The sequence below is a fragment of the Pyrus communis genome, chromosome 11 (assembly GCF_963583255.1).
Source record: "Pyrus communis chromosome 11, drPyrComm1.1, whole genome shotgun sequence".
Taxonomy (NCBI): Eukaryota; Viridiplantae; Streptophyta; class Magnoliopsida; order Rosales; family Rosaceae; genus Pyrus; species Pyrus communis.
Genome location: NC_084813.1, coordinates 24,015,340 through 24,026,582, shown reverse-complemented (window position 1 = coordinate 24,026,582; position 11,243 = coordinate 24,015,340). Strand labels below are relative to the sequence as shown.

Genomic DNA, 11,243 nt, shown 5'->3' with positions numbered 1-11,243 from the left:
TTCTCGATTCACAATAAAAAGCCTGGAATACTTGAAAAAAAATTATAAACTAGTGATGGAAGAAACTAAGTAGTGCAATGGTTGCAGCCGCTCTTGACATATATATCTATGTCATACTCTAGGCTGGTTTGGTTCCTAGTAAGAGCTTAGTTGATCACTATATATAGAGTCCAACAATTCATTGCCCTATGTGGGAAGACTTTGATTGATGGAAAAGAAGAGAATAAAATAAGGTTGCGAAAATGACTCTATTATTTAGAGAGAGATATTTATGTTGCGGTTAACTTTATTTTAAAAAAAAAGAAAAAAAAAAGAAAAAAGACATGCAGTTGACATGTCATTTAGAAACTATCAATATTATTGTTAAAGTCAACATTATATGAAGTTACAGTTTATCAAATATTATTGTTATGGTCATTTATATGGGGTTAATTATACAAACACCCCTTGAGGTTTATCATTTTTTCACAAAACCCCCTCAGGTTTGAAACATTACACTCACACTCAAGGCGTGCAAATATTTAGGAAGGAAAAGAATTGGTCCAAATCCCCGCTAGAAGAATTGGAACTTCTCTGGTATTGTATAATTAGTACTTGTCCTGTTGGACTGCACTTAGACTACATATGCTCTGATTATGGTGTATCACATTTTAATATCGGGACTTGCTGTGACATCCCACATCGTCCAGGGGAGTGAGCCTTAAATGTATATTCTCATCCCTACCTAGCACGAGGCCTTTTAGGAGCTCACTGGCTTCGGGTTCCGTAGGAACTCCGAAGTTAAGCGAGAAGAGGGCTAGAGCAATCCCATGATGGGTGACCCACTGGGAAGTTGCTCGTGAGTTCCCAAAAATAAAACCGTGAGGGAATGGTAAGCCCAAAGCAGACAATATCGTGCTACGGTGGTGGAGCGGGCCCGGGAAGTGATCCGCCCCGGGCCGGGATGTGACACTTGCACTTATATTTGCTTATTGTAAATTAGTTGGCTTGGTTCTTTGTTACTCGCATTTCTTTTTATCAATATCATTTCTGCACTGCGCACATGACTACGTCACTCTCACGTGACGGCCAGCACACCTTGATTTTGGTTAGAGTGTGTGTCTCTCTCTCAAGTAATAATATAAAACTTTGATGTAGTGGATATCCTAAGAGAAATATTTTCCCTTGTTGATCTCATACTGTTCACAGGCTCCACCCAAAGACAAAGGGGCATATTTTACAAGGTCTTTTTTACTGAAGGATTGGATTCAATAACATGCATAGCCATTGATTCTCTTGTTGTAAGGATTTTCTGCTGATCAAAACGAAAAAGCTTATCTAGAAAATCAATAGCCTCTGGAGAAGCTAGATGCCGATTTCCCACATTGATAAATCTTACAAGAGGATTTCTTTGGGTTTTTTTTTCCTAATGTTTAAATGTAATTTTTGATTTATTTATCTATAAATTTTATTTTTAATAATTAACTACAAGGGTAATATCATCCTTAAGGGATCCTTAAGGGGTGGATGTGAAAGTGAATTAAAACGTGAAGGGGTGTTGGTGTAATGTTTCAAACCTGAGGGGGTTTTGTGAAAAAATGATAAACCTCAAGGGGTGTTAGTGTAATTAAACCCATTGATATGTTGTGGTTATTATGTCTACAAGTTCAATTAACCGCAATTTTGCTGTTTGGTGTTTCTAGCTAGCAAGTGATAGAGCATGGTCAAAGTGAGGACCGTCTGGAAAATCTTTGGTGTAATTAGGTATAATCTCATATGTTATTTTACAGAATTTCGGTCTCGCTAGTAGGCACAGTTGTGTGTGGCTTAGTTAGTGTCAGTAGGTATAGTCTCCACTAGTACGCTTTCTTTTGGTCTCAACCCCAAAAATTAAACCTAACTTGACGGATCAGTTCATTTAAAAAAGAAAACATTAATACAAGCATAACGCAATTTACAAGCACCAAATAAATCAGTCATAAGAGCTGAGCCAACCTTTGTAGGAGGATCACTGAACTCAAAGTTGCTCCATGTTAAAACTCTAATTCGCCATTTGGTCAGCAACACAGTTTGCTTCGGAGTAGGATTCTTTCTCATTCTAATATCTCTCATCTTCCTTTCTCTTCTATTTAAACAATTACGAATAAACCACGTCAATATTTGTTTCGAAATTTTTATATAGAGAAAGAAAAAAAAGCAAAAATGAAAAATGAGAGGAGGAGAATGAAGGAAATGGTAATATGAAGGGAAAGAATCCTACTCCCCTTAAAAATGTGGTTCAAAAATGTGTTTCAACTCGTATCTTACTAAGTGTCTTGTCACTGATCTACAACTGCTCAAATTCATACCAAGAGAATGAAAGTTGTCAATCAGATTTTCTCGTGAACCCTCCCGATCAATCAACATATCAACCTCATTAACCACCTTCCAGTTCCACCCTCATGTATTGCATACGCGCGTACAAACACAATAATTTATTGCATGTAAGTCTTTGAATGTCCTCTTAGATATCAGTTATTTTATGACTCACCTGGACCTGTTTGTAAATGTTTAGAGGAGGACCTCCTTATAACATTTCCGGTTGTTTTGGTAGACTGAGAATGAATTGTTAGAGCCGATGTTACTTTAGACAGGGCAGAACTTAAATCTAGTGTAGACCAAGTAGGTGTAATCGTTGAGTTCTATGGTGATGAACTCAACGGAGTCAGTTATAATGATCCCGCTACCGTGAAAAAATATGTTAGACGTGCTCAATTGGGTGAGATTTTTTAATTAAATCGTGCTATATTGAAATCCGATGATGTTTTTCTTAGCAGTCCAAGGGGTTGGTTTAGTTTTGGACATGCTTCATTTCTTCTTTTTCAGACGCATTCGGCATGATGCTAGAACTTTGTTTAGAAACGTTTTTGCTTGATCCATATTTAGATGCTCAAGTTGAAATTGAAGCATTCCAAAAACTTAGAGATCCAACTATAAAAAGACAAGCAGTCTGATACAATATGCTTGCGGCCCATCCTATATTGTTTTCCCTTGGGCTTAGCTACAATCATACCAGAAAGAGCAAAACATACATGTATGTTCCATCAATGTGTGTACAACCATTCTTCTATCTATTCTTAACTTGTTTAGGCTCAAAATGACAAAAAAAGATAAAAGAAAAAAGCAAATAGAAATTGCTAAATATTGCTAATGATTAAACTAGTGGGATTAATTGAACATATATGTAGGGAAAGGGATCTCTGGATCCCTTCCTCTTAATTCATCAAGTTCGGGGATTCAAGCTATTGAAATTTGATTCAACGACTACAAACAATTGTCCACTTTAAAAGCTATAATAACTTTAGCCGTTAGATCAAATTTCAATGGTCCGGATCCCCGAACTTGGTGAATTAGGAGGAATGGATTCGGAGAGGATCCCTTTCCTATATGTAGCAACTAGCAACTAGTACCCTCCCACATACGAGTTTTCAATGAAAATCCAACCCTATCAACTAGATTTTCTTTTCCAGATCAACACGATACGAATCATAGGATACCTATCCTTATCCTTTCATAACAAATTATATGGTTCAGGCTTTCACTTTTTCTCCACAATATTTTAGTACCGTACAATAATTTTATTTTATGATAAATGATATTAAATAGGACTCATGCATGTTGAGTGATGTTATTAAATTTAACCTTAATTGAACATGACTGACACACCTCACTATTGATCAACTATATCATTTACTCCTATTGTAACTCGTGAATTAATAATATCATATGATGATGCGACCGTCACACTCAAAAATTTTCCTCGATATCATTCAAAATCCATGATTGTCATACCACATCATTGTTTTGATGATGTGGTGCAGCAATGATTGGGGGCCTTGAGCCTTGTTTGTGGGGTGTTTTCCAGCCTCCTCCCAAAGAATGGGGAAGTGGGGTGAGACTGATTCACCAGAGCCATGATTGTAGTTGATCAAGTTAAAAATACACTCTACCCTTTATACATTAATTTGTATGAAGTGGGAATGGCAAGTAGAAGGGAGGAGGTGCGCTTGAGACTTTTTTTTTTTTTGTCGAAATGTACTAATAAGGGAGAGGTGCGCTTGAGAAAATTAAGCCTTTATGTTTGTTATTCAATTTTAATAACTAATTTATTATGTACTAATTTATTTTTTAACTTTTACTTAAAATTAGTATTGAGTCCCTTATTAATTTAGTTTAATAAATGGCAAGTTTTGAGTGAGTGTCAACACAGTTTAGTAGCAAGTTGAGTTCTACACAAGTTTTTCTCCATTCTATCACTGCCCTCTAATCTCTCTCTCTCTTTCTCTCGCCATAATTGCCAACACATTTTTATGCCTTTCATAATTCCTACCATAAAAAAAATATATATATTTGAGAAAAATAAAAATTATATTTCTCACATATGGAGTATGTGACCTTTGCTAGTTTATATTTAAGAGTCAATTGTTGATTTACCCTCTCAACTTTCACTTAACTTTCGATTTCTCCCATGAACTTTTTTATTGGAAAATTAAGGACTCAAACTAATTTTTTTAGCCGATTTGCCCCCGACCATTAGTTTTTCATAGATTTCATCCATATTTCTGTTAAGTAAGACCATGTGCACAACATGTGAAAGTAATTAAGTCATTTCACTCTTAAAAATGATTAAAAAACTAAAAATAAATTAAAAAAACAAAATTTTCCCTCTACTTTTTACCGCTAATCTATTGTGCAGTGTCCAGGCTTTTTTTTTCTTCCTGTAGAGCCGCCCATCAAATCAAACAACTTACAGTCTTTTCTTTGTCTCTTTCTGTGTCTATTTGTGTCTGTCTGAATCTGGATCATGGAGGCAGGAAACCGTGATGGATTTTTTTTTTTTTTTGTGTGTATATCAGTTGTCTTTGTTTGCAGATAAATGCTTAAAATACTCTTTCAAAATGGAATTTTCCATAGATTATTTGCTAAATAACAATTTTTTTGCATTGGGATTCCTGATCCCTTTGGAATCAAAGATTTGTACATCCACAAACTGGACGAAATTTTATAAAGCCATTCTTTGATTTAATTTTTCTTCCATTGACTAGTTTAAAGTAGTGCATGCAGCACGCCTAATTAGGCTTGTGACCTAATTCGTTTTATTAATCTAAACACAGATATGAAAAGAAAAAAAAAAAAAAAAAAACAAAGAGAGAGAGAAAGATATCATGTGTTTGAAAAAGAAGTAAAGTAGGCAGCTTCACCAACCCACTAGTCCTTTTATACCCAATGAAAAGGGTTTTGTATCCAAATCTCAGGCTGCATTTTATGAACAACTATTTTCCATTTTTTTTTCTTTTCTTTTTGGAGTCAAGAACGGCATATAGCTCCACTGCAAGAGCAACTTGAATTATTTGTGTAGAATACAATGTTACTGGCTCCCAGAATATTGGCTTTTATATAGCAGCAGAGTTGGCATGATACAATAAATTATTCAACTTTCCATTTGTTTTTCTATGAATGTTTACAAAGTATGTTGCACATGCTGTTTTGTTGTTTTCATATAAACAATTGGATTTGGATCCCGTTATGAGCTCAAAAATCTGAGCCTCCTGATCAAATCACACGGACTGTTGGATTTTGATCTAACGGCTGCAATTATTATAACTTTTGGTTTGTAGCCGTTGGATCCAAAATCCAACGGCCTATGTGATTTGATCAGGAGGCTCAGACTTCTAAGCTCAGGAGAGGATCCAAATCCTAAACAATTATCAGTGGCAAAGATAAGTCTCTTTCAATAATAACGTAAGTGGTGGTCCTTTTCAATCTGCACGTCAATTTTGATTGAGGAGAAATATTTACATAGAACGGGTTTATGGTTACGTGGTGTTTTTTTTTTCTTCAGTAATGCATTATTATGTGCAAATTTTTCTCTACATGACAATGTATTACTAAATCGGAAAGTCATGTGATTGTGAATTCTTTCCATGTAAGTTGCTCTCTCGATCGAAGCCCAAAATCTTGTAATTAAGCCTTTTGTTATATATTACTAGCCTTCATGCACAGACTCACGCGCGTGCAGAAGGCATTTTTTGAATCACGGCATGCTACACGCGACTTACACGTTTTAAATCATGTTATAAGAAAAGTCAAATATTTGAAGTAAATAAATAATCTTAGATCATGCTAGAAGAAACCTCTCATAAACCAATTAAAGCAACTGAATTCACATAATAAAATCAATCTCTATAGAATTTACATTAAGAATAGAGAAAATAATATTCAATAAACAATTGATCGAATCACATTATTGTTAGCTCATTGTGAGGCAAAGTCTACTCTCTCCCACTCAGTGTAGATAATATCGTTTGTTAAAATAAAAAAAAAATTCATTTGACAACTAATTTAATCACATTATTATCTGCGTGCGAAAGATTTTTTTGAACGTGTAGACTGGCATTACAGGTCTCTTAAGATGTTTTGAACGTGTTTAAAATATAGAAAAAAATATTTAATAAACAACTAATTGAATCACATTATTGCTAACTCATTATGAGACTAAGCCCACCTTCTTTCCCTTTAAGTATAGATAATATCGTTTGCTACAAAAAAAAAAAAAAAAAAAAAAAACGTTCATTTGACAACTAATTTAATCACATTATTATCCGTGTGCGAATTTATAACCGGCATTACACGCATCTTCAGATGTTTGGAACGTGTTTAAAAATAAATAATTGAATCACATTATTGTTAACCTATTGTGAGGTACTAATTAAAAAAAAACCAAAAAACATTAATTATTAAAAAAATACTATTAAATGACGAAAATACCCTTACCTTATTTGATGCATTATTTTGGGATGCCACTGCAGTTTTTTATTTTGGCGGCATTTTTGTCCAATTATTTTTTGGTAAAGCATTATGACACCAAAACACTATTTACCTTTTGTGTTCTCTTTATATATAATAGATTATAATTTCCACCGAATTAACTTAATGAATTTTAATGAGGAGAAAACAAAAACAGTATACTATTTGAAAACTATTTCTAAAACTCCATATATACACACATATCACTACCCCTGCTTACACATATTGCATGTCTGGATTGATTGTTGCTCTTCACTCCTTGTTCTTTTGACAACTCTCTCTCTCTCTCTCTCTCTCTCTCTCCATGGATGCTGATCCTTTAGAAAAATCGTCATCCTTGAGCTTGCCTCTTATTCTTGGTGAGGGGCAGCATGAGCAAGCTGGAAGCAAGGTAGTAGAAGAAGTAGAGTCAAGCTTTCATCACCAAACTACAGCCACAACCTCCTTCCTCAAAACCTGTTTCAATGGACTCAATGCACTCTCAGGTAATTATCTACTTCTTAATTAATTATGTCAAATTCTTCTTCTCAAATTATTATTATTATTTTTTAAGAAAGCTTAATTAAGGCATAAACTTATCATCTGAACAACTTTTTTGGTGTTCCTTGCTAGAATATATTGCCTCGTCATTTTGCACTCAGCAAGTTTAGTTATGAACAAATTTATTTTATATTTCATACTGTTAGTCTGATGATAGCTAACCTCATCTGATGGTGATTTTCACACTCTTGTTTTCTCCTTTCTGCACCTCTCCTTTTTCTTTTGTCCCTTCATTCTCCTTTGATTTATTCAATCTAAAGGCTAGAAAAACGAAGAGTGGATATGGAGAAAAGTGGGGTGTGAAAATCACAACCCAGGTTCATGTGGAACCATGACTTCTGATCTGTGCCTGATTATATATCGTTACATTTGCATTTTAAATGTTCTTCACTTCTAGCTCAAGAAAAGTGAGGTTTTAATGCCCAAAATTGTGCTCTTTTCGGTTTTCAGGAGTAGGGATACTGTCAGTTCCTTATGCACTAGCATCTGGAGGATGGCTAAGCTTGATCTTCCTTTTCTTAGTTGCGGCTGCAGCCTTCTACTCAGGTTTGTTAATCCAGAGATGCATGGATGTGGATTCTGACATAAGAACTTATCAGGACATAGGTGAACGCGCATTTGGGAAGAAGGGAAGAATACTGCTGTCGATTGTCATGAATGTAGATCTGCACTTGGTTGCAACGGGGTTCCTAATTTTGGAAGGAGATAACTTAAGCAATTTATTTCCTGGCGTAGAATTAGACGTGGCCGGATTAAGAATTGGCGGAGAACAATGCTTTATAATTGTTGTTGCCCTCATTATTCTGCCAACAGTTTGGTTAGATAACCTAAGCCTTCTTTCTTACGTATCTGCAAGTGGAGTTTTAGCCTCTGCCATCATCCTCGGTTCGATTTTGTGGACTGGTGCTTTTGAAGGAATTGGATTTCACGAAGAGGGCACACCACTGAAGTGGAATGGAATCCCTACGGCTATTAGCTTGTACGCGTTTTGTTACTGCGCGCATCCGGTGTTCCCGACCCTCTACACTTCAATGAAAAACAAACGTCAGTTCTCCAATGTAAGTAGAAACTTGTTACCAAGTGACATTCATTCTATTTTGTTTCAGGATTTTTATCAATCTGTTGTTTCCTTGTTGCAGGTTCTTCTCCTATGTTTCATCTTGTGCACCATCTGTTACGCATCAATGGCAGTTTTCGGGTACCTAATGTTTGGATCTACGGTTCAATCACAAATAACTTTAAATCTCCCAACTCACAAAATCAGCTCAAAAGTCGCGATATACACCACGCTGGTCAATCCCATATCCAAATATGCTTTGATGGTTACACCAGTTGTGAATGCTGCAAAGAAGAGGTTCCCGAGTCACTACAACAAGAAACTCATCGGCATCTTAGCCAGCACCACCTTGGTGACAAGCACCGTTATAGTAGCTTTGGCTATACCATTTTTCGCTTATCTCATGTCACTCGTCGGAGCATTTTTGAGTGTAACAGCTTCAATTATATTGCCGTGCTTGTGCTACCTTAAAATTTCAGGTATTTATCGACGCCTCGGATGCGAGATGTTGATTATAGGGCTTATATTACTACTGAGTGCTGCAGTTGTTGTATTCGGCACTTACACATCTCTAGTAGAAATAATAGGGCACTTGTAAACGGATTCTCTTTGTGGCCAATATATTTGTTTCGGTGGCAGTTTTCAAATCAGTCCTCTCTTTCTTTCGAGATAGTATATCAGCAAGCTGCTGCAGTTTGTACCAATCTGCATAGAATGAAAAAACAGACTCAGAGTTGGAGAGGTCTAGGATTTGTAAACAGGAGTGTTTTTAGTTATTGAAACTACAGATGCTTCCTTTATTTCGTTTCTTTGCGATCTAAAGGGCTTCTTTATCAAAGAAATTCCTTTTATTAACGATCCCATAACTCGGAGAAGACCCTCTGCGGAATGTAATGCATTACATCTAATATGATTGAAAATTCATCGTTTCTCCGATCCTACAAATCACAATTTGAGATACAGAGAGTTCACGGAGGAAAATGATCCATGTCGGACAACACTTACGAAAATCAGCAATGTGCTATTCCATTAATGAATTTTGAAATAAAAGAGGTTACATGATAACTGATTTTGATTACATGTTAACCAACTTCATGTGCAAGCTCAATACATCTAGTATCTGGTAGACATCATCATAATCAGCTTGGGAATCATAGCCAGAAAAGAACTTATGGACGGATCCGCCTAACTCAACGCAACTCTCCCCCGCCATCTTCTTCATTCGTCTTTCTTTCATAACTTTCCTCAAATTTGCGGCTTTGTCACACATCTCAACTTCGGCAAACATGTTTGCGGCCATCACAAGATTCCCACCCCTCTTTGGCTCCAATTCAAACAACTTCTCTCTTACTTTGTTTCCTACCCCTTTGTTATCCTTGGCACTGTGAGTAGTGCATGCACTCAGCAATGTTCTCCATATCACGGGATCGGGGTCAAGGGGCATGCTCATCATGAAGCTATAAGCCTCGTTGAGACAGCCAGCACGACCTAAGATATCCACCATGGCACCATAGTGCACCATCATGGGTGTAATCCCATGTACGTGTTCCATATCATTAAAGTATCGGTACCCATCCTCCACCAGTCCAGCATGGCTACAAGCAGAGAGAACCCCCAGAAAGGTGACGTAATTCGGGTTTATTGGTGAGCTCAGCATCTTCAGGAAAAGTTCAAGGGCTTCCTTGGCAAACCCATGCTGTGCTCACCCTACAATCATGGCACTCCACGTCCGCACATTCTGCGTCTCATCTTATCGAAAACTATCCTAGCATAACCCAAAGCCCCAGACTTTGCATACATGTCCACAAGTGCAGTACCCAACTGACAATTCAAACCCAACCCTCTTACAATTACTTGGGAATGAACCCATCTCCCAATGCTCAAGTTCCCAAGCTCCGAGGACGTGTTCAACACAACCACCATCGTAGTCTCATCCGGCTCAAACCCACAATCTCTCATCTTCACAAAGTATTCAATCCCCTCGTCGAACCAGAAATTCTCAACGCAAGCGGTTATAATCGCATTCCATGAAACAACACTTCTCTCAAACATTTCATCAAACACTTTCCGCGCATCCTTAATTTTCTTACACTCACCATAAAAATGAACCAGATTGTTCTGAACATACACATCACAGTCCAACCCACACTTCACAACTCCCACATGCCCTTGCTTCCCTTCTTTCAGCGCAGCGGCCGAAGCGCAACACTTGATCAGGAAAGGGAAGGTCAGCTGGTTGGGTCGAACACCGCTGCGGAGCATCGCGCGAAAGACCCAGATGGCCTCTCGGGGGGAGTCGCTGGAGGCATAGCCGCGGATGAAGAAGTTCCATGACGACGGCGGTGAGGACTCAGAGTGGCGGAGGAGGGTTCGGGCGCAGGCGAAGTTTTTGGCAGGAGAGAGGGCGCAGAAGCGGACGAGCTGGGTGAGGAGAAAGTCGTCTCTTTGAAAGCCGGAGACTTGGATTTGGGCGTGGATCTGAGAGAGGTGTTTGAAGGTTGAGCAGAGGCTGAGGAGGTGGAGACATTGCTGCTTTTTGGAGCCAAAGTTTGAATTACAGTTATTGGCGGTTGGGATTGGAAGCCGAACCATGCATTTTGATTTGGGGATTGGGATTTAGGGAGAAATCACGGCAGATAACGAAGCAAAAAGCAATAGTGTAGGTTAAAGTTTAAGAGAATTTTAATAAAACACTTCTGATATTGTTCATTTTAACGAATATGACAATTTTATTCTAAAAAGTCACATCTTGTACTATTCACTTATAACACATTTTTGTCATTTTGATTAAAACTTAAAGTTTTCAAACTATTTTCATTAG

At 37.2% G+C, this 11,243-nt stretch overlaps 1 protein-coding gene and 1 pseudogene across 1 annotated transcript; one reads left to right on the top strand and one right to left on the bottom strand.

The window, feature by feature from the left end:
* Positions 1 to 7,064: 7,064 nt before the first annotated feature.
* Positions 7,065 to 9,282, top strand: LOC137708549 (amino acid transporter AVT1I-like). Its single transcript, XM_068447648.1, has 3 exons — positions 7,065 to 7,310; positions 7,816 to 8,423; positions 8,505 to 9,282. Exons 1-3 carry the CDS (start codon positions 7,130 to 7,132, stop codon positions 9,018 to 9,020), a joined length of 1,305 nt encoding a protein of 434 aa, XP_068303749.1. The 5' UTR covers positions 7,065 to 7,129; the 3' UTR covers positions 9,021 to 9,282.
* Positions 9,283 to 9,451: 169 nt separating this feature from the next.
* Positions 9,452 to 11,042, bottom strand: LOC137708548 (pentatricopeptide repeat-containing protein At2g36730-like; annotated as a pseudogene).
* Positions 11,043 to 11,243: the final 201 nt, after the last annotated feature.

What these genes read in the sequence shown, in the direction of transcription:
- LOC137708549 (XM_068447648.1), top strand. Translation starts at nt 7,130, where the DNA reads ATGGATGCTGATCCTTTAGAAAAATCGTCATCCTTGAGCTTGCCTCTT. An exon ending in TGGACTCAATGCACTCTCAG is followed by an intron (nt 7,311 to 7,815) that starts GTAATTATCTAC and finishes TTCGGTTTTCAG; the next exon opens with GAGTAGGGATACTGTCAGTT. An exon ending in ACAAACGTCAGTTCTCCAAT is followed by an intron (nt 8,424 to 8,504) that starts GTAAGTAGAAAC and finishes TCCTTGTTGCAG; the next exon opens with GTTCTTCTCCTATGTTTCAT.